Source organism: Microchirus variegatus (assembly GCF_963457635.1).
Source record: "Microchirus variegatus genome assembly, chromosome: 7".
NCBI lineage: Eukaryota > Metazoa > Chordata > Actinopteri > Pleuronectiformes > Soleidae > Microchirus > Microchirus variegatus.
The window spans coordinates 12,529,330-12,553,963 of NC_139808.1; the positions used below are offsets into that span (position 1 = coordinate 12,529,330).

Sequence of the window (24,634 nt, forward strand, 5' to 3'; positions counted from 1 at the left end):
TAGGAGAGTGATTCATTTCCTGGTGTGGAGCGACTTGATGAAACGCCCCGTGTATACAGTAAACTACTTGCTCCAAGCAGGTAGTCCCTTGATGACCTACGCATAGGTCAACAAGTTTTCTACATATATTCTGTATATATACAGTTGAGACAGGAACAGAATCTTAGGTGCAACAACAAAAACTCCTATCTCTGTGCGAGTCTTAGGATCGCTCACAACAGGGCCCGATGGTGCTCTCCAGGGACATCTGGGAAGAATGGCGTATGAGTGGTGCCATGGTTGGGTCCACCATGGAAGAGGTAGGGAAGAGCTTGTACCAGCCAATCACCATCGTGCTGAGGTCCAGCTCTTCCAATAAGATACGAGCTACACCCATGAAGCATTTGCGGTCCATTCGTCCATAGTTACCCCAAACAATCACCTAGAAGAAAGTACAATCATTGTATTAATTAGTTTCTTAGCCAAACCTTATAGTTCAGATTTTTAAAAAAGCAAAGCTGCTCAAAACTCTGAGTCTCTCCCAGACGGCTGGGCTTCTCACCCTATCTAAGTCAGTATTGTCGTAATGAAGATCGACTGGTAGATTGAGAGCTTTGCCTTTTGGCTAATCCTTGAACAAGACCCGAGATACTTAAATTCCTTCACTTGGACTAAAGTCTCATTCCCCATCCGGAGTAGGCAGTCCATTGGTTACCAACTGAGAACCATGGCCTCCAATTTAGAGGTGCTGATTCTCATTTCCACACCAGTGAGTCCAGTGGGCAAAGTAGCTCTCAAATACAATTATTATGCTAAAGCTTTGATGCCATGTTTGCGGGTCAGCCGAGAGAAGCTGTCATCATACATGTCGGTGTGTGAGAGGCCAGCTGCCACGAGGCTGCACATACAGTACAAACACTCTATCACTCATACACACACCAGAAATCAACTGTGAACCCATACAGTATACGCACACCCTATAACATAAACTGTGATAAACCACTAATATTTACTCGAAGAAATTTAGAACATCTATCACACTCTCCGAACCACTCTGCACACACAGACAGAGAGACAGGAATGTGGAGGAGAAGAAATAGATGGTAATGGAATGGCTGTGTTAAAACGCTAAAGTCTATCTCCAGATGGTTAGATGCTAATATTTTGGGATGGAAGGTGCTTGATGTGAGCTGCGCCTAAAACATGAACTTGGACAAATGCACATGCTTCATTCACAATAAATAACCAGAGCTAATTTCTCCATTCTTGAACGAGTTTCTGATGCTGGAATAGCAACCTTTTCACTGAGGGGATGTATATTTATATGTATAACAGCCACTACTGCTTTACTGCCCTCCCATTTTAGACTTTTTCATTGAATTACTACTACTTGCAACATTACCTACATAATATGGGCACTGGAGAGAAATCTTGATGCCATAGAAAACAATGGCATTCCAGATACAACAGTAACAGAACATGGCGGTGTGCAAAGGCTACTTGAAATGCTTGACATGTCTCTCTATCTGGTTTGACACCAGAAACTGCCACTGGACAGATGAGACAGAATAATATGAAAAATTAAGGGGAAAAGAGAGAGAAATATGCAGCACTGGCTGAGAAATCTATCACCCGCTGTCAAAAAGAAAAAAAGAGATTTTAATAACAATACCATTGTATTCCTTTGCTAATTTCTTTTAATGTTTTTGCCCTCTTTGATGACATTGGCAGTGACCTATAGAACATATTAATATGAGAGAGGTGTTCTTAAATAGAATAAAAACATCCAAATGCACTCAGAGATCAGAAGTGAGAGTAAAGAAATCAACAACATGTTTGAAATAAAACAAAATAAAAGATTACATGCAGCCAGATAGGAAGTGCTAAGATAGGAAACGAGCTGATGACGTGCAGAGTGGATGAGAGGAGAAAGACAGACAGCTGATAATTAGAAAGGAGGCGTTTAGCAGCTAATGACGCTGTGACAGCAGCAGCCGCGTGTCCTCCGGCTGTTTTTAAGGCCTTATTACTGATCCCTCAACAGCTCAGGACAATTTAAAGCTGTAGAAGGCAATATATTTTTGGCATTATTTATCAGTAGAGCATGATTTCTGCACCTACTCTAGGCTCTGACTGGTGAAATCTGATCCATGATGGGAGACTTTGTCCAATCCTAGGACAGTTTAGGGTGAGGGACACTCTCATTGGCTGTTTCACAATGCCTTTTCACAACGCCTGTACCTTCATTGACCTAAACTTCTCAAAATGTTCATATTTATGCTCTGAATAACACAAACAAACAAAACGATTCTCACATGGTATCTGTAAACATTGAGTTCTGGAGTAGAAAGTTTCTGAATGAACCTTCAGCAGTGCTGGGCTTTGCTAAATCAGGAAGTGACAAATTGAAAAAGCGCTGCTGATTTCAGCGATTTTCATTATGCAACGTGAATGAGTTTGATGAAACTCAGAGGACAGCGACACAGACAGCGGATAATTAAGAGGGAGGCATTTAGCAGTTAATTACACAGGGGAAGGATCAGTGGAGCAGCCTGAGCTACAGGCCCCTGAACGCACCACAGATTACTGAGGAAATCGAACACGTGTCAGGTTAAAACATGCTGAGTGCATGCGAAGGAAGGAACATTTTTGATCCTGAGAGCATGTTGGTTTGATGTTTTTTTTTTTTTCACAGCCACTGCCCTGCCAGCATGTGTCGCTATGCCCTTGACTTGAGTTTTCATGTGCAGATCTTTTCTGGCCGGGTCTCTTGTCTCACGTATGAAGTTTCGAGCAGATCAGTCAATGTACGACAAAGTTACAGGGCACTTCCTGTTTCATGGTGAATGGTCAAAGTTCAGTCCAAATTCTTATGGTTGCTGTGGCCATAAGACCTTTTGTTAAGTTTTCATCTTTAATGTGTTAAATACTAATTGACACATTTTTTGTTTCAACGTCGGCACAAACATGCTCAGACAAGTTTGTTCATTGATGGAACATGCAAATCGCCAAGATGGACGCCAAATTCAAAATGGCTGAGTTGAGGCCATGGTCCCAATAATAGACTTTTTTTGTTTTGTCTTGGCTGTGGCATGTTTCCACTAAGTTTTGTAGAATTTGGTACAACTTAGTTTTGGCTTTGTCTTATAGGTTTTCACCTTAGGGTGTGCTACTAAACCATGTTTCACCACTTTCACGTATATCTGGACCTGGATGATCTGCGCTCACCTGCACCACCTTCCCCTGTGGGCTCTCAGAGAAGACGAGGACCTGGTTGTAGAGGGGATCCAGGCTCTTCCTCACTGACTTGGTCTTCTTCTTGGCCACACAGATGCCGTTCTCCAGGAGGTAAACTTTGATGTAGGGTGCTGGAATAACAGCCGACAGAAAAGTTGATTCCTTCTGGGAATTTTTTTGGAGGCTTCCAATTTTTTAAATTTCAACTACATTAAACTTCTCTTCACTTTCTATCTTGTCTCATGTTTGTTCTTTGCTTTGTTCATTATCCCTCCCTGTTTGATCTCGCCGTCCTAGTTTTTTTTCCCACAGTTTCCCACATTGTGTTTTTGCTGATGTTGTTTTGTTCTTATGCAAGTGTAGAGATCAATGGCTGGTTTATTATTATGTAACCACAGTGTTAATAGTAGTTGTTACACAATCAAAAAAGCTGTAAAATGTTATATCACGAAGACTTGGACACATTAACTTAGTTTATTAATCCACTCTGTTTGTTGTATTTATTTATTTAAGTAAAAATAATAACAGTAAACACACTGTAACATATACACAGCTCATGACAGTTAGTATTTTTGAATACTATTACACTAAACTATACATGTGCACGTATAGGATTAGTAACGTGTGAACATGGGTTATTGTCACGATGGAGTGTTCATTGTGTGTTTATTCGTCTGTCTTGTCTATTTGTGGAATGTGGGACAATAAAGACAAACCTGAACCTCAAAGGTTGACTGATCTTGATTTATCTCTGGTGTTATTTTTGAGATGAGCCTGAGTTGATTTTGACTGATGATTTTTCTTGACATTCTAGCAGACTACAGACTGACCTGGAGGTCCCTTTGACCCTGGTTTCATTGTGAGTCCTCTGGCCTGGACAACCTCCACCTCCAGGCCTCCATTTCTCTCCATCAGACCGATCTCTACATCACCTGGATGGAGAATGAAAAACACAGGTGCACTTTAGCAGCGGGGTAAATGTGTTTTCTCTTTCCACTCAATCAAAGTCATATTTGAAAGTAAAAAGTTCAGCAAAATGTCCCCAAAAAGACAAATGCATTCCCTTTGAAAATGATGGAGACCAGATGATGTCCTAAGTTATTCTGGGCTCTGTGACATTATATCATGTTGCTGTGGAGCCGGTCAGTCTCAATGTTGTCAGGCCAAGGACACTGCCTGAGTGCCAGTAAGGAAACTGACCTACTTATGGCTGATCACTGCTCATCTTTAATTTTTCTTATTACCTCTTTCAGGGACATTTAGTATAGCTGCTAGATTTGACCCTCAAATCTTGATAATTAGGAAAAGGGATGATAGAAGGGGAGGGAATATTTAGGCTATACAGAATTCAAACAGTAACATGAAGTCTGGTAGTTCATAGACACTTATACACTGTCATAATTGTTATTTTGATTATCATAATGTATTCTATTCATTGTTCTGTGCCCCATAATCATCATAGCATGCATTTATTTATATTTATTATACCTTATATTTTTATATTTCTTTACATTTAGCACAAAAACTGCACATCCTCTCTCACCCATGGAGGTCGTCGCCAGTGTCTGTCGTCCAACAAACTGGGCTGGTCCCATCCCGTCCAGGAAGTCGCTGAACTGGGCATCAGATGCCAGACACATGCCACTGTAGTTCAAACTGCAGAGAGGAAGAAAGGGACGAATGGTTAAAGGTGAGAGACTGATGATGATGATGATGATGATGATGATGATGATGATAAACCCAGACAAAGGAAGAGAAGAATACAAGACCCACCTAATTCCAGATTTGCTCAATGAAATTAATCTGAACCTGCCTGTTCATTAGTTTGACCCTAGTGACCTTGCTTTGTGTGTGTGCAAAGGAATCAACTCGGAGTGCTTTGATGGCAGACTGCCCGTGGTGTGTCTTTGTGTGTTTTAAATCTGTTTACACAGTTTGCACATGTACACTGACTGTGCTGTGAGAAATGAATGAAAATACATGCCCATTAAAAACACCACATTTTAGATTTTGACAAATTCCAATAAGGCTTCTCTCTTTCTCTCTTTTGATGCAGCAGGTCATAAAGAAAGCTGGGTTTTTACCTTTCGTCCCTACTCCTGTGTCTTTTCATGCAGCTGCGGAAAATCAAGCTGGAAAACCAGGTTGGCACGGACCTGCATGTGAGTGTGTGTATGTGTGTGTGTGTGCAGTAGTACTATGCAAGCACTGCTGGTGTCCTGGCACTTTTCTCACTCTCATAATCCAAACCCTTCCTGACTATCTCTGTTAGATGGATGACCGTAAACAAACAAAGGAGCAAGTTGCAAAGGTGCAGTTACGTCTCCTGCAATGCAAATGACATGGCTTGGAGGTACTTTCAGAGAGTATGCTTCACTTCACTGTCACATAGATCCTGACATTCTGTATCCCCCACATGCATGTTCATGTCAACACCATCACTGTTATTGAAAATTACACCTGAGTATGTTGTGCTTTTTGGCACCAACCTAACTTTATCTAATGGATTCTTACTCACTTGCCCTCGGAGCCATAGCTGTTCATGCTGTCCTCTATGGACTCGTGGCTCGCCTGACGGACAGTCCGACTGGGCATCTCCACAGCCAGACCGGTCTCTGTGCTCCTCTGTATGGCTCCCTTAAGCTTCCTGCCGTCAGTATCCACTGTAGAGGAAAACATATAAGCACAACATAAATGCAGCTGCTGTGGAACTTTGAAGACAGCGTTTGGAGAAAACCGAATCACTGAAATGGTGTCCTGCCACGTTATTAACATACAGTGGAGATAATGAGGCAGCTTTGTAGGGGATATGCACCTCGACAAAAATGTAGGCACACTGTATTTTTCCTTCAACACACATATGGCTGCCTGAATTGGTTGTGATTTTTATAGTATTACTTTATATCCTTTACTTGGCATGAATTGAATTGAAAAAAACTACCACTATTAATAATGTGTCTTGCAATTAGATCTGGATCCTGCAGCCCAGTAGTCACAGGTACCTGCAGCACAAGCACGGGGAGGTTATTAATAACAAGCAAAATTATTTTTGCAGAAGTCATCCACATTTCTGTCTGAGTAGTCCATAAGTAGGTGAACCTTTGTTTATATTTCATCTGCTGTGACTTCATCAGTGTCACAGGAAAAACAGAGTGATAAGGGATCAAATTTTACAAGGCCAAAGATAAAAAAGTGAATTCCTCCTCCACTTAAAGATGAACAGACCAGATAAATATATATATATACATTTACATATATAACTTATGCGTGTATTTGGTATGTCTTTGACATAAACACTTTATTCTTAATCTAAACTTAAACTAACCCATAATGTAATTCAATCCTAACCCTATTATTACATAAAGCACCTGAAAATGTCCCTCTCATAAACCTAAACAAAAAGTGAATGTATGGGACCTGCTTTTAGTCCTACATATCACTACATATTCCAAGTCCCCGCAACAAGACTTGGCCCAAAAACACTTTAAAATTAAATTGAGACCATGAGACAGTTTATTTAAAAATAGTTATGAGGTATCTTTCTTTGACTAAACTAAAGATAACATCGATAAAACAAAATCCATATTTCTGCTCCTCCCAGCTCTCAGTGATGTTTGAGGTCTCTATGTTTCATCCACTGATCTATTTAAGACTATATACTGTATCTGTCTCCACTGTTTCAATCACCTTAATGGACCGAAAAATGCTGCGCACACACACGCATACCCACACGGTATGAAGTTAGTTCTTCAGTTATTAAAGAACGACCTAGAATGATTCTATTTCTAACACGTTCACATGGGAAGGGGTGCTGGCAGATCTGGGTTACTGCCATTGTTTCCTGATTGGTTACATATGATCAGTGATCTGCTGTTAATCCAGAGCAGCACAGTCATTCATCATCACTGCACAAAGGTCAATATGACTAGTTAGGCCAAAAACTGTACTGTAGCTTTAAAGGTAAGCTACTACATCTGATGTCCAGGATTCTGTGATGTGATTGATATAGTGTCTAAGTGTTAACTAGAGGTTACACTTAGACAGTTCCTTATTTTACTTTTTAAAACTTCACAGTCTTCATGCTGGCTCTGATCTGAATAGCCATAAGTTCATCAAGATCATAATTCATGAAGCCATAAGTCATATTTAGTTGAGTAATATCATTGGTAACCACCATCGACATGTAACTGTTGTTGTTTTATCATGCCACAGTTCATTTCACAGTATCATTTCAGGAAATGTCTCCATCCACATGAAACCACATTAAAACGACTCTAAACGCAGTACATGGTGCTATGTACATGGCACTATGACACTTTATAATAAGCACACACTATTAAGCATTAGTTGAGCATTAATAAATATTTAATTCATAATGTATAAAGCATGAGTATTCATTAGTATGTAGTTTATAAACACAGTTAAATGTTAAATAAATGTTTAATTTGTCACTTAACCCAAAATGTGAACCTAACTTAACCCTTACCCTAAACCACATACAAATGAAAATTTGCCAGAAACATGCTTCATAAATGATGAATTCAGTCTGTAACATTTTAACTCTTTTTCCAGTTCCAGGCCTAATACTCAAACTGTGTGATACTGGTCAAAGACTGCTGGATATGACATTGGAAAAAAGAAAAAAGCAACTCCAATATGATCCATAAACTGTAAGTATCAAATCTTCTTGGTGACATAAGTGACACAGCCATGTTATTTTCACCAAAAGGGAGAAAGAAAAAAGGTTGAGTTCTTGGCTGACACAGGCTTACAAAATAAAGAATAAAATAAAAAATTGGGTCAGAATGAGGTTGTAATGCGTGTGTGACCAGATGAGTGACCTAAACAGCCACATAAAGACCTTTTATTGAGTTGTAAAATAAACTTCTTAATCCTAATCTTGCCCTGCTGCTGGATTTACAAGCCACCAAATCTGCTTTACTCGATGCAGCCAAATGTGCACTATTGTAGTAAAAACGGTCACAATGGTGACATTTTTCTTTGGTCTAACTTTAAAAAAAGACAGAAACCCATTGTTGATTTCTCTATTACAAAAACTTAACTTAAAGTATAGAAAACTTGTCATAATGTTCATTATCTTATAGTTTGTTTCAATTTAAAGAACAGATAAAATGTTTGAAATGTTCCTGTAAAATGTGCTCAATATAATTTGTTGGAAGTTGGTTTAATTTCTTCCAAATTGGTGATTTATTCTGCATGTGTGCATGTATATTTGTGCTTCTAAATAAGATAGCTTTGTCTCTGTGAGGCTCTGGTTTACTATTAAACTTTTTGATTTTGGCCCTCCCCCACCTGTTAGCGGAATAAGTCTTTTTTTGAGGGTATAGGTCAAATAGAGGGTATAGGCGTGCGTGCGTGCGTGCGCGCGCGCATGCGTGCATGAACTCCTGTCACCTCTCATCACCACTTGTGTATTGATGCAGAGCCAGGGTTACATAACTAACACAAGGTGGATAATGGCTGGAGACACATCAGCCACTCAGCTTTGCTTCGACCCTCTCATGAAATCCTGATGGGATATTATCTCAGTTTGCTTCAATCCAGCACAATGTGCTTCATCTACGGTGCAGTGCAAGGCAATCTTACGAAACAGTTACGATAAAAGATTATGCTGTAGAAGATTGGCTGCTTTTCTTATTTGCATTTCTCCAGGCTCTCTTCATCACCAACATTTTTGCATAATATATATAACGTTGGACCTGCATTGCCTCCTCTCTTTTTTTTATGTGTCTGCATCTCTGCGCTTTCAGCATCTGCCACATTTTAAAGCTCGAGATTATAATTTAATTCTAAAACACACTGTGTGTGTTTCACAGTGAGCAGAGAAAACAAACATGTGAGGGGAAGTGCAGGCACTGGTCATTCTGCACCAGTTTTTAGTCTATGACCAGCTGTTGTTGTTGTTTATTTGTTTCCAGATGTTTCAGGACTTAACTCTGGTTCAGTTGAAAGTTAAATCTGGTTGCTCCCTATGTCTGCAGTGATGGGAGTTGTGATGACCTATTTACCCCTCAGTGGCCTATTTTAAGAGAACATGGGTTAGAACATGATCAAACCTTAGCAGGATATGATTTCACTATGAATGATTATTCTAATAAATAAAAAACCTGTTCTTGTCTGTACCTCTGGAAAAGAAAAAAACAAACAAACAGTTAATGTAGTTCACAGCATGTGATGTAGAGCACCCACTGTGATGTAGCACAAAAAAGTGTGACGTGACGCACCAAAGTTATGATGTAGCAATCAGAGAGCCAGGACTCATTAGATTTCCTCCCAGCAGAGAAACATTAATGAAAGCAGAACAGATGCAAAAATAGCTGCTCCATGTTCAGACACTTTATCTGGCCAACACACTGACTGACAGACAAGGTAGGTCACACCCTGTGGCCTAGTAAAACAAATATAGACCTGTGCAAAAACACGGCAGGAAGAGACAATGTTTTCCAGCATCAGCGTCTCTCCTCGGAGAATTCACACCTTTCAAAACAGGCTAGAAGCGAAATAAAATATGCGGCTTTTATTGACGATGAATAAAGATGGACAACACGGCAAAGCGATGTAGTACGTACTGTATATGGGAAATAAAGTCTGTTTTACGCTTCGTGCCCGTTCCCGTGTGCAAATCGACTATAGCGACAAATCCAGCAACTTTCTGTCATAAACCTAAATACTTTCCGTGAATTAAATAAACTCCACCCTTTGTTTTACCATTCTTTTACACACAAAAATAGCAGGTATAGCTTTGATATGGGATTATTGCCTTTTGTATTGAAACCCTTTGCAAAGTTTTAAAACTCACACATCTAGGGCTCTGTTTGCCTCCCGTGTCGTCACATAACCCCACAATGAAGACAGTTTTGGTACGTCTCCTCCTCAAAAAAACAAACAAACAAAAAAAACAGACATGGATAAAACATCATGATGTGTTTAAGCTTGGCCTAATTTCACTATGGTACAAGACAAATTCCTCTGCAGGTGATGTACAGAAATTGTTGATCGTCATCTTTACTCCAGCTTCTGTGAAAGACATTTCATCTGCTTCTAGTTTTAGGGAGAGTTTTGGACTTAATGCTCCGGTAGTCAACATAATGTTACTTTAACTTCTGCGCCTTCTTTTCCTTTTGGCTGCTCCCTTCAGGGGTCGCCACAGCGAATCAACCAACTCCATCTAACCCTGTTCTCTGTATTCTCCTCTCTCACAGCAACTAACTTCATGTCCTCTTTCACTACATCCATACATCTTCTCTTTGGTCTTCCTCTAGACCTCCTGCCTGGCAGTTCCAACCCCAGCATCCTTCTACCAATATTCACTATTCCTTCTCTGTACATGTCCAAACCAACTCATTCTGTCATGACCTTATCTCCAAAACATCTAACATGTGCCGTTACTCTGATTAACTCATTCCTGATCCGATCCCTCTTCGTCACTCCCAAAGAGAACCTTCAACATCTTCATCTCTGCTACCTCCAGCTCGGAGGTCTTTTCCTCAGTGCCACTGTTTCTAGACCATACAGCATCGCTGGTCTCACCAATGTCTAATATACCTTGTTGAAGAATACGGGGAAACTCATTTCAGAGAGAGGGCACTACTGTTGGCTTTACTAAAGCAGCACATACTCTACATGGCTGCTGTGCAAAGAGTACATTGGTAACACTTTCCCCAATCATAGTAGATCTGTGGGTCAAGAAAGGGAAAACCTGTAGTCTCTTGAATGACCATGGCCACTTTGAATAAAAGGAATCTACAGACGTATCACATGACATTTTCATCACCTTTTCCTGGGGAGTTTACTGCCTCAATGGCTAGTTTCTAGGGCTGGGATGAAATCATTTTGTTACATTGATTGTATCACAAAATGTAGGTGCTACAATTATTGCCATTTGATCGTATTGATAATTAAGTTTCTTTTTCCCTCTTAAACCAAAATTGAATGGTACGTTTGACACAATAACCGATGAGCCATATTTCCAAAATCAGTTCAGATAGCATATCGGTGTCAGTCGGATATTTATCCAAACTGAAAGGGCAGAGGGGTACATAACATTTACAAAGTTATTTAACTGTGCCATTTATCTGCCCTTTCTAGTAATAAAACAAATACGCTCAGGCAAAGTAAAGTTTTTGTCATATTTGTGTTCACTGAGATAGTACTGTAGGAAAATAAAATATAAGAAACAATACAGTAACTTTCAGCTAACAGATAACACTGACCAAAATACTAAACTTAATCAATGAAAAGTTCAAATTAAAAACAACTGCAAAGCAACCATGTGTAGTAAAGCATGTGTCAGTACTGATGGAGCATTTTAGTGACATCTCAAAACATTAGTATTACAATCAACAATGTTTATTGCGATACTGACTACATCTGTAATTTTTCCAACAGTAAATCATCTATTGACCTCTTGTATCTGTATCTAATGACACTCGCCCAAACCTCTGTGGATGATTCAGGTGTCAGATTTAAAAAAAAATATATATATATATATATAGATGTACTGTAACACACAGTGAGTAAAAAGTGTCACCATCAGGCTGAGAGAAAATCCAGCATGAGGTCCTTGTCAGTGTGAGAGAGAGTTGAAGTAGGATCCTGGGAGACACTGAAAGATTTTAGCATTAACTTAAAAAATGACTTTCCTGCAGAAGTGATACAGACACATGACGACTAAGGCTGGAGATGAACAAGAAGCTGCTTTTAGAAGCCCAGCACCCAAAAAAAACCAGACAGACAATACATAATGTTGTGGGCTGGAAGATAGAAGCAGAGACAGCTGATTACTTTAAGTGGCAACGTAAGCTACAGGCAATCTAGGCACCGATCAGACCAATTACACTTTTTTGAGTTTTTGGAGTTTTGCACGTTGCATACAATCACCAATCACTATCTGGGAACTCTTAAAGATGCAATTATAGAGGCTAACTGACATAACAATCATGCTGATGACAATCGGGTCAATAAGACACAGGGATGGGGTGAAGGTGAACTATAGGTAAAGTGCAGAAGATGTAGTAGGAATTGATTTGAAGCTGTTTATGCTGGTATTTGTGTGCATGCATGAGTTGATTTTACATGTCACATGGTTTCTTCTTCCCCACTGAGGAAATTATTTCAGGCAAATTGAGTTGGATGCTTTCTAAATAGAGTGACCTGGGGGTCAAGGCATTGATTAGCACTTGCTGCTGTCAATTCCCTGGTTAAACATTTGGCATTGATTAGACAATTCTATGGTAAAGGTCTTCATTTATCATTGGTTTGTTGATGACTTTTTAACCTGCTCCACTCAGGTTTACACGCTCTGGCATAAGATGAGATAAGATCATCCTTTATTCGTCCCACAATGATCTGTCAGAGCAGCCAAGGCAGTTAGCTAAAGGTAATAAATAATACATTTCCACATCGATGAATGTACAATTATGGAAAGATTGACTCTCTCTTCTCTCTGCCACCACCTATGGTTATCCCTGGTCCGAGCTGAGTCAACTCAACAAGTAGAGTTACATTTTTAAAACAAAAATACTGTACCTTCACCTCATGTTTAATCTGTTAGGTGAATGTTATCGCTCTTACACACTAAAACAAACACACTACCGTTCAAGTTTGACCAAACTTGACCAAAATGAATAGAAAATATAGTCAAGACATTGACAATATTTAGAAATAATGATTTTTATTAAAAATAATGATTTTGCCCTTTCGTCAAAGAACCAGCAAAACTGTTTTCAGCTGTGCTAACATGATGGGTTTTCAAGGGTTTTCTAATCATCCAATAGCCTTCTAAAGCGATTAGCAAACACAATGTACCATTAGAACACCGGAGCAATGGTTGCTGGAAATGGGCCTCTATACACCTATGTACATATTCCCTTAAAAATTTGTTAATGTTATGTTCATTGAAAAAAGTGCTTTCCTTCAAAAATAAGGACATTTCTAAGTGACCCCAAACTTTTGAATGGTAGTGTACATTCTGTCTAAAGCATAAATTCAACATGGATGAATGTACGATTAACACGGAGTCTGAAGTCCAATCTAATTATAATGCAGAAGTGTTGAGGCTAGGGGTTTGATTTGGACCCAAAAGCGCATAACCCTAACCCTTAAGATGGGAAATGGTTTATGTACGAAAAGTATTGAATGAGCAAAGGGCAGGGATAAAGTGGCTGTGGGAGAAGTGGAAGTCGATCAGGTGGCTGGATATCAGTACTGGCATCCACTAATGCCTCGTGTTTGCTCATTGTGTGAATTGTTTGGGTTTCTCTGCTCTCAATGATGTTGTACAGCGCCTCGAGCTAATGTATGTTGTGATTCGAAACCAGCTGAACAATCTGGCGATGAGCGGAGGAAGAGTCGAGGTTCTTGTACTGCCAGGTGATTGGGGATGATCTGACCCAGCTGTGGAGACTAATCAGGCCAGGTGAGGCACACACACACACACACAGGTGGAGGGGAAATGGATAAACATAAAACCTGGAGTCACTGCAGAGGATGTGACAAAATGAGCACAAAAGAGTTAACCTGGTTAGAAAATTTGGAATTCAAATCTTAAATCAATCATGAATATTATGAAATGCAACCTAATCATAATGGATATTAAGTTTTTTTATTTTTTTTACTTAAATGAGTACTGCTGTTAACACAATGATACAATAAAATAAAATACTTATCAATGTGAGACAGATGAGAGTCCATAAAAAGTGTCTCTTCTATTTATATCATTATTTATATATTGAATCCCAACCTATTCTCTGGGAATGACTGTTAAAAACGTCTTTTCTACGCACTCCGGTCAAAATTCCTCAGCCCCAATCTGATCATATACCCTGCTAAACACCAGAACAGTATTTCTGATTTTCCTCTAAGTACCACCAGAGGAAGCTTGTGTACCACTGGTGGTACACATACCACAGTTTGAGAAGCATGGATTTAGATGATAAAACCCAGAGGAAAATGTTTTATAATGTTATAAATCAAGCGAGATGAGTTATTTTCTCATACAAACTAACCTATTTTAGTCGCCCTAATGAGCATTCAAGAGTATAAGTTTTAGGCACTTCCACATTGGCCTCACCTTCTGGACCTGGAGAAAACACCCATTTTTAATCCACAGTCTATGGACGCGTCCTGATCAGGAAAGCTCAGGTGTCGCTACACTAAACGTTTCCTTCTGCCTTTATACCTCTGGTGAAAGGATGTAAAGACTTAAACTCAATAAGTCCTTACATTTGCTCCCACACAATCTCGCACTGCTGAGACGAGCTGAGCGCAATGTGTTTTAAGGCAAAGATTTTAACTCCAGCATCCTCATTAGCGTTGGGAGCCGTGACTGGACAGCTTTGCCATTTTGCTGCAGGGTTAGTAATTCGCTGTAAGGTCATAGGGGCATTAAACAAATTTAAAAAATGATTCTGAACATACACACCCATGCATCTACACACACGCACACAGTCCTCTGTACTCTATTATAACTGACATTGTAGTGGTTTGTCCTTGTCAAGGTCTGCATTGAAAGCACTGGGCTGCAGAGAAAACATGTCCAACAATGACTTTTTTAAAATGAGGAAAATGCCTGAGCAGGGACTTTTGGAAATGAAAAGGCTTCTCTTTAGTCTCAGCCATAAAAAAAAAGACCTGATGGAATTAGAAACGGGGCTAAAGAGAAACACTGACAGCCAAGTAAACTAATGAAATTGTTTCATGCTGATGACACAAGTACATTTTTAGTTTGGAATTGACCTCAAAAAGCTTCTTTCTCCTTTTCTTTCTTTCTTTCTTTTTTAACAGTATCTGTCACTGAAGTTCATTTCAAACTACATTTTGCTTGAGCCACTTCATCCAGCCTCCCTGTGAGCACTTAACACTAGAACATCATTCATGCTCTAAAAGTTTTATAGTATCAGATGACAAAAAAATTGATTTTGCTGCTCTTGTCATTCCTCGAGGAGGCCTCCTAGAATTCCCTTTAAGAACACATATCTACAAGGTTTATAATAATGATGATAAGTTCAGGCACAGAATAATTTTTCCCAATCATACATTTACTGTATGATAGGATTATTCATCAAGTTATTAATAGGTATGTTTTTGTGATTAAGTGAGCGCAGAAAATCTGTATATTCAAGCTTTAAATCAAATATATCATTTATTTCCTCAGGGTAACATGAACTATAAAATAATTCTTGATTCGAAACTTGTAATTTCAATAGTTTGAGATGGGTTTTTTTTCTCTTTATATATGAATATATAAGATATATATCTTATATATGAATATATAAGATATATATCTTATATATGAATATATAAGATATATTCATATATAAGATATATATCTATTTAGTATGTATATTAGCAGCATTGCACTGAGAGATTTTTTTAAACAAAGAACTCATGGCAAGGCACATGCCCTTGAACGCTCCCCACTCCTGAACAGCGGGTGCAACATCCAGCTTCTCGCCAAATGACGCCTGGATGAGGCAGCAATCCTCATCCAACAGCAATGAAATATCGTGTGTGCAGAAAAGTGCTTTTTTTCACAGCTTTGTGCCTCATCATCAAGAGACGACAAAGTGTATGTGCTAAATTAAAACAGTAATGCTGCCGCATTCGGGAGTCGTTCAATCATTGATGTTCCAACTCTTATGGAGCTTTTTTTAAACAATGTGATCAAGACATTACACAGAAGATAAAAAGATAACAGATGGAAAACATTATTGTTTATTTATTTAGCAGCAGATAAAGGGTCAATTGTGTTAAACAGTGTCATATCCTAACAATATTACTTTCAAATAGATTAGTTAGTACAACCTGATTAAGGCAGAGAATCATAAAGTTAATTTGATTCAGATTTTCAGTCTGTTTTTTTTTTTTTCCACTTATATTTAATTTGCAGAAGGACACCAACGAGATGAACACCAGTGCTATTACAGCCATGTAGGTTTTTTTTTCATATATGGAATTTGCTTTGTGCGAATAACCATAACAATACAATAAAGCTAAAGACAAACGTGTACACCTGTCACCTGGCATTCAATGTATTCAATTGTAGATTTTTCACTGATAACCGTCTTCCCAGATTTGACGCCATCGCCTACAAGCTTCCACACTCGAGGAAGCTATGTGTAGACATTATATTGCACTCCTGACAAAGGAGATTTCTGGACATAGCAGTATATTTAAAAGACACTTATGAGGAATTCATAAATCATGACATGTTAATCTCTGCATCAACCTGAGTGGGCATGACTTGATTATTGATATTATAGTCTTAATATTTAAAGACGATAATATGGGTATTTCACAAATGATCAGATAGATAGATAGATTCATACTATCTCACCTGCAGCATCTCCAGCATCAGATTGTTTGTCTAGCATCATGTGATTTTCTAATCTCTTGGTAATGTATTTATAATTCCTCGGTCCTCTCCTCCTCATGTGCCTGCTTCTGTACATCACAGTGTGAAGCAGTGTGTTAAAAGAACCACTGCAGCTCCTTCATCAGACTTAAACAAGTTGCACAACACCTTCCCTGCTGCCTTGCTGCTCGGTAAAAAGAAAAAACAAATGAGCCTCCACAGCCTCCACCTCCTCTTCCTCTTATTCCTCCTCCCTATAGAATAGACCTCCTTTCCTGGCAGTCCATTTTTTACTCCTGACTTTTCTGGGTCATCTCAGCTCAGAAGCACACCAGAGACTTCTCTCCCCCCTCTCACGCTCCCCTCTTTCTCCTCTGACACATGCATGTTTCTGCCTCATTCTCCACACACTGTGGCCATAATCACAGTGTTCCTAATAGAAATCTGTACTCTATTTTCCTTTAAAGCACCACTGTTTTACACCCTTGTGAGATTTACCTGGAAACCTAATTCTATGTCTTCTCTCTATACTTCTGTAATATTTGCGTGTGACCTCTATGTCATCTCACAGCAGGGATGAAAACAAAGAGATGGGGTGATGGAGGAGAAAGGACAAGAGGTCACTGAAGGAAGGACACAGATGATAGATCCAAGAGGAGGAAATGAAGAATAAAACCTATGGTTGATTAGCAAAGAGTGCAAAAGATACCAGGTGAGACATTACTATTCTCAATTCTCTCTTCCTCCCTCCCTCATGTACTTTCACTTATATCACTCCTCTATCCATCCCTCCATCTCCCCCTCCGTGCATGTGATCCCTGGTTGATTTGTGATTGATCCTGAGCTCCTCTCCTTTTCTTCATTCTCCTTTTTCATTTATCGTATCTTTCCTCCTCAGCCTTACCTTCTCAGGAAAGGACACTAAGCATCTCTGTACCTTAGCTGCTATTTTGATGTAGTAACTGATGGATAACACACATCACTCAAATCACACACACATTCAGCCAGCACTCTCAATCAAAACCTGAAAAGCAAAGGATCTGTATTGTCATTATATATCATACTTAAATTGCACAACACAATTATGAGGTCAGATGGAGGGAAGAGTCTCACCGTGGAACCATGGAACCAACGTACCATGATACCTTGCATGCCACATGAGCTTGGCTTAGGACATTGGTGCCAGGTACGGCTGCCAAGCCCCCAGACACATATGCTTCATCCTGCAGCACAGTGGCATCACTCATCAGCAGTTCTCCGTCACACATCAACCCGACACTCGCCTCCACCCACTCCACTCTGCCTGTATTCTCTTCTTCACCTCATACATTTTGGCTATATCTCTACTCCTTGCATCTTCACCGTACCACCTGACTCCCTGCCATTCACACACAGATAATCTGTCTTGCTCCCCTCTTCTCTCCAGTGCATTCCTCCACCACTCCAGGCTCTCTTTCACATGTTCCCTACTCTCACTTCACCGTTTAACACCTAATTGTTCATCTGGACTTTTTTGGTGCCTATAAAAGGACCAAAGAATATCCTGTAACTAAGTGCTTTTGCAGATTTTTCCAGAAAAAACTTCCAATATCTGGCAGTTATTTACAATTTACTGGATGATGAAATACTGTTTTAAAGATTTAAACACTGCAGTTGTACACAAACAACAGATCTTGCATGCTAAATTTAAAATATTTGAACAGTGTAAAATACACCATTTCTGAGTCTTTCAATGTGCAAAACCTGGCCAGAAAATGGAAACCATGTGTTCATCCCACTTGCTCCTCTCTGGGGACACTGATTCTCCGGCATCCTGAAACATCACATGTGGAATTACCATAATAACGACATGTTGGCTTTGACTTGCAACTCCTCAGCTTTCAGAAACCGTTGAAATTTTTCCTATTGCACAAACCGTTGCGTAACTTTGGTAATGCAAAGTGTGCTAGTGCAAACGTGTTCAGTGTTTAAGAGTAAAGATTACAGTATCATCTGCAAACAACATAGTCCACGAAGACTCATCTGCCAACCTGTCCTCTCCATCACCAATGTAAACAAGAATGGGCTCAGAGCTGATCCCTGAGGTAATCCCACCTCCATCTTGTCACACCGACTGCAAACCTCACTGTCCTCACACATCTTGCACCACCCTCACATACTTCTCTGCCACTCCTGACTTCCTTATACAATACCACAGCTCCTCACTTGGCTAAGCTTTCTTTAGCTCCACAACACAGACACAATGCAACTCCATCAGCACTCTCAATCCACAAATCACATTTATGCTACTCTTTCTTGGCATCAACCCATACCGCTGTCCATTTGTGTAGGTAAAGCCAATCAGGGGAAGAGTGGCAAAGGAGCTAACTAACGTATTACTTATTGAAAGTACTGATTATATCTTAATGAAACAGTGTTTATGTTAGGATTCCACAATAGAGGTCACTAACAGGAAGTGACAAAATGACAGCAGCAGTAAACACAAAGAGATTCATGTGGTGCTGCTGTTAAGAGATGAGTTCTAGTAAAAAAAACAAAGTCAAAATGTGAACTTTTATATGTGAGGAGATTTTATGAGCTGTTAGAGCGCTGCAAAATAAAATAAAAGTGAAATAAATGCAACAATTTGTTTGACCAATCAGAGATGTAGCGTTGTAAGCTTCCTGAACTGTAATACCCCCCTGTTCAAGAGGTAGGACTTTTACTGGACCAAAAAATTGGATACCTGCTGGGAGACATAGGAAAACAAACCAGAGCTTGAAGATGAGAAGATCTAAGGGGCAGTAAACAAAATCTGACAAAAAGTTAATTACTGTAAACGGATGCGTTAGAAAGAGTGAATACTGAACGATGATAAGAGTCAGAGAGACGATCATCGTGACTAAGGGTACATTTAATTTTTCAGGTTTAACAGTTATGCTGAAGATTCACCTCAGCTGTCAGCCTTACACCAATAGCTGTGAAATTTGACGCCTTAGCTGCTAGACAACACCTACATTGAGCCCTGTTTATGTTTGAATCACCATGGTGTGGACCTCCACAGCACATCCTACCAGCAGCCACAGAGACGTGAAGAGTTGGTGCGCAGTAAGTGTCAATATAATATGCTTTTAAACACTTGGCGGCAAACACGGAAACTTGTTTGTGGATAAACAGGAAGCCCCGCGAGATAACATCCATTTAGATGCATGAAGTGGTTACTTTGTGTCAAACATCGTAACCTTTTATCTACACATCTATTTGTTTTCAAACACATAGGCTCGAGAATGGCTCTAGATCTGGAAAGTCACTCTGTATCTTAAACTGTTACAGTTACTCCATAGAAGTCCTCTCCAACCGATTGGTGCAGTTTGGTATGGTACAATACAGATTTTTAACATTTCCATTAGTAGTAGTACCAAAGTAACCAACCCCAACCATTCCATTGGCACCCTTCCCTTGTGGTACCAGAGTAAAAAAAATACAGTCTGATTGGAGCGACAGAAAAACGTTACTCCCTTGCGATCGGTGTCAATATCCCATGGAATTTGAGGCAAATGCCCACAGTCCATTCTCATACAAAGCTTGACGTCTTGTTGAGACAAACAGCCACAAAGTGAGCAGGGAAAAAAGAGCTGTCTTGTCTGCCGTGTTGCGTTCAATGTCCTCGTCTGTTGTCTTCGCACCGGTACGACATCACACTACGTATCTTGCTGATGCAGCCGTCGGGCACAGCCCACCCTCTGCCTATCCCATGTAGAAGTACTTGTCTTAGTTGAAACGCAAGCCTGACCGAGGACTTCCAAACCATACCTTACTGTAACATGATGGAAATATGGTACAAGCCTACATGACCATGTCAGTCTCTGTGGTCTTGTAGAGCTGACTCTAAATGGCACCATCATTTGCAAAATGAATCATTTATATTGTGCTGTGTTAAAGAAGACCTGGCACCAGTGATTGAGACCATAATCACCACAGGACATTTTACTGACATTATTAATCTTAATGGGTCTTAACAATGCGTTATTCGCATTGGCTTCACTTCCCAAACACATACACTAGATATCACTAAATATGTACAGTTGTTTTTTTATACCGCTGAATAAGAAGTGATATTCATTATATTTCCATCCATCCATTATCTACTACTTTATCCTCCACTGGAGGGTCGTGGGGGGGTGCTGTGCCTATCTCAGCTGACATGGGGCAATAGGCGGGGTACACCCTGGATAGTTCACCAGTCATTCGTTATATTTGCTAAGTTATATTTGATATAAGCCAAATAGGTGACACTTGAAAATAAGTACACACTATTAGCATTAGTTAAGCATGAATAAATATTGAATTCATCATCTATAACGCATGAATACTCATTTGTATGTTTATTTATCTTTATTAATGCACTTATTATAAAGTGCTACCGCCAAATGTATGCGACAGGAGAAAAATGAGAGAAAAAGCGAGGGGGGGTACATGCAACTCAAAACTGAAAGCCAGTTAAGGAAAATCTAAGGAGGGAAAGACAGGATTATTAAAGTGAAGAGTGGATCATGGTTGAGAGTCAAAAACCTGACAGAGACAACAAGGCAGAGAAGGAGAGAGAGAGAGAATTAACCTCCATCAGACTTTATTTAGCTGCAGTCAGCCACAATCAGCAGCCATATTAGCATTTAATTAGACTGAGAGCCACAAACCACAGCCTGCCGCTCTGCTCTGATTACCTCACACACTGCTTTCATATCTGCATGTGTACATTTGAGGACATATGTTTGCATTTGTACTAATGGGTGTAAAAAAAAATTGCGGATAGACAACATGGGACAATCTATATTACTAGTCTGCATGAAATTAATGTATGTGTATGTACCCCGCGATACATTAAAGGTGCCAAAAGTAAAACTTACCAACATGACATGTAACATAATGTAAACACATTACATTACATCAGATCAGATCATGAGTATGGTGTAGTGGTTGGCACTCTTGCCTTTGCGGCAGAAAGAGCTGGGTTCGTAACCCCTTCAGAACAACGGCCTTTCCCCGTGTGTGTGTGGGTTTTCTCCCACAGTCCAAAAACATGCAGATTAGGTGAATTAGACAATCTAAATTGACCAGTTGTGTCTCTGTGATGGACTGGCAACCTGTCCAGCGTGTACTCCTTGTGTCAGGTGGGATTGGCACCAGCGCCCCCCGCAACCCTCATGTGGAGGATAAAGTGGTAGAAAGTGAGTGAGATCACAAGTATGACAGGAAAGTTTTCAAATGGGTGCTTCTCATGAATATGGCAACACAACGCAGCGTAATTATATACTTGGTCCACTTGAGTACTCTATATTTACAAAGGTAATATTTGACCTCCACCAGGAGGTATATGTTTTTCGCCAGAGTTTGTCTGTTTGTCTGTCTGTAAGCAACATAACTCCAAAGTTGCGGACTGATTTGGATAAGATTTACAGGAAATGTCCGCAATGGGACCAGGAACAAGTGATTTTAATTTTGGGTCTGATCCGTAGACGCTATCACTATTTTTATCACTATTTTGTGGGGGGCTGAGCTGCCTTGGGGGAGGTCTGCGCTCTCCGGGTGCTTTTCTATTTCTCTAGTTTTCCAAGAAACTTATACAACACATGACATATGTTATATGACATCATTTAAAGACAGCAAAATTCAAACGATGATGACGTTAATGTGTTGTCAATATTTTAATCGCGAAAACAAAACTAGAAAAGCACTAGACCTCCGCCAAGGCAGCTCAGTGCCAACAAAATACACCCTGCCGGCGCGCAGCGTGTACAGATCACGCCCCAAATTGAATCACTTGTTCCTGGTCCCATTGCAGACATTTTCTGAAAATTCCAAAAAAATCCTGGCGGAGGTCAATAACGGGAGATAAGATGGAACTGAAGCCACATACAGACTAGTACGGTCATACTTTACTCTCACAGCTCTGCATGTGTGAGCTTCAGCGCAGAGGTGCAATCATGTTAAATGCTAACAGAACCCATGCATCTCTCATGCACTCGATATTCAAATCTTCACCACCGTAGGTTTCCTAGTTTCCTTCCTCAGCCCAATGACATGCAAATTGGGGTTAAGTTCTTTTGAGTCTCTAAATTGACTGTAGGTGTGAAAATGAGTGGGAATAGTAGCCTGTCTTTGTATTTTGGTTCCTGTGATTGGGCCCAACCTGCCTCTCACCTAAGCTCCAGCTGCCCTAATGAAGCGCAAAAATATGCAATGAGCCCCCTGTGAACTGTTTTATGCTCCACTTTGCCACCAATTTCCCATCATGTTATCTTTCTTCTTCTCTGTTGCCTTTGCCCTCATGGGTTCATATTTCCAAACTGGTACATCACTAGACTGTGTCCCTGAATAATGCCCCATAGTGCCTCACAGATTACTATTGAGGGGTAACGTGAGACAACATGTCTATAACTTTATATCACAATGCAATTGCCCCCTTTGCACAATGTATTATCAGCCTTGTGGTGGCCATGTTGGCTGTCTTGTGAGCCTTTGTTCCACTCGCTTCTGTAACTCGAATTTCTATCGTTCTGTTCCTATTCCTCACTGTCACTACTTCACTGTGTACCCACATCACTGGAGTACAAACCTTCAGGAACTGTATTGTCATCACTGAGGTGAAAAGTATATTTGTTTCGATCACTAGTTTATGCACTGTTCTGTTACCTTTATTAACATACACAACACATTTATCATATATATTCATTATGTTTTTTTTCCACCATACAAAACAAAACTACATGACATAAGCTGCGATGTGATATAGCAATAATATTATGTCATCTGATGCATAAGATTTTATCTCGTTATAAATGATATAATCCAGGTCTCATTTTAGTTTTTTCATCTGTTGAGAGAGGTCTGATCTTGCCATACTGACATGAATCAATAGTCGAGAAGCAAATCTATTATATAGCACACAACATACAGAGAATGTTCTGAAGTTTTTTAAATGACATGCAAACAAAATCACAAAGTCAGCTGTAGGACATGTAACTTTGGCTTCCTTTTGAGTGATATGATCTCTGTCATATTATTGATTATTTACTCACTGGAACAAAGAATCTACTCTATTTCTGGAAAAAAAAATCTAAGATTGTGCTTTCAAATACTCTGTTCTAAAAAAAGAAACAAATACTTTAAAAACGACTTGAATTCTTCGTTCAGTTGATAAATGTAGTTGCTCGTTTTGAAGACATGAAGCGGAGACAAGCAGAAAATCACTCATTTTAAATGGAAACCTGATTGTATTTTGTTTATTTATAAAAATGTTTACTTCCGTCTGTCTCCAAAACTGCTGACAATTAATTTTCTGTGCGTTGTCTCATCTATTAATCAGTTAATGGTTTCAGCACTCAATGATGTTGGCTTGGAATTGCCAAGGGAGCAAACACTTTATTATATTAAACATTATTTTATAAATGTAAATGGCATTTATTTGGGGAAAAGAAAGCATAAACACAGTGATAAACAAAAATGATGCACATGGTTTTGGCAGGACTCATGTCGCCTGAGCTGCACTGGATTTAAATTCTATGCAGCCTCTTGACATGTGGATGCACATGCAAGCCAGAGAGGTGACAGATATTGTGTCTTGTGTCCCATATTTTATGTATGGCTCCTAAATCTTGGTATGTGTGCGTGAGGAATTGCCACTCACCACCATCATCCTCATCGAAGGAGTTCATGCAGGGGAAGTAGATGGCGAGGGCCTCGAACGACGCTGATAGGCTGATGCGACTCTGCGATCGCTCCATGTAGAGGCCCGCCGTCGGCCCCGGGTCGGCCGGCTTGGCCAAGCGCGGCTGGGCATTCTTCACGCGGAGTACGGCTCGCGGCGTCTTGGATGGCTGTCAGCTGCCCCCCACGGCAGATCCACCTCACCCCGAAAGAAGAGTGGAGCAAGAACCCAAAGATTCTTTTTGCGCCGTCAGGAATCAGCGCTGAAAACTTAGCTGCAGCAAAAAGTTGCGTCAAAGAAAGATGTCAGTCTTCGTGTGTCAGATAAGATGCATGCTCCAATAAAGCAAAATCCTC

The 24,634-nt window shown here is 39.9% G+C and overlaps 1 protein-coding gene across 2 annotated transcripts; it reads right to left on the reverse strand.

Annotated features, from left to right (window-relative positions):
• Positions 1-202: 202 nt before the first annotated feature.
• Positions 203-24,387, reverse strand: rims4 (regulating synaptic membrane exocytosis 4; the record flags this gene model as incomplete). Of its 2 annotated transcripts, none has more annotated exons than XM_083892476.1 (6): positions 203-421; positions 3,208-3,347; positions 4,047-4,148; positions 4,760-4,872; positions 5,735-5,879; positions 24,261-24,387. In XM_083892476.1, the coding sequence occupies 6 exons, from the start codon at positions 24,352-24,354 to the stop codon at positions 203-205; spliced, it is 813 nt and encodes a 270-aa protein (XP_083748602.1). The 2 variants fall into 2 exon arrangements, with proteins under 2 accessions (XP_083748602.1, XP_083748601.1); XM_083892475.1 differs by having other exon boundaries at positions 24,258-24,354.
• Positions 24,388-24,634: the final 247 nt, after the last annotated feature.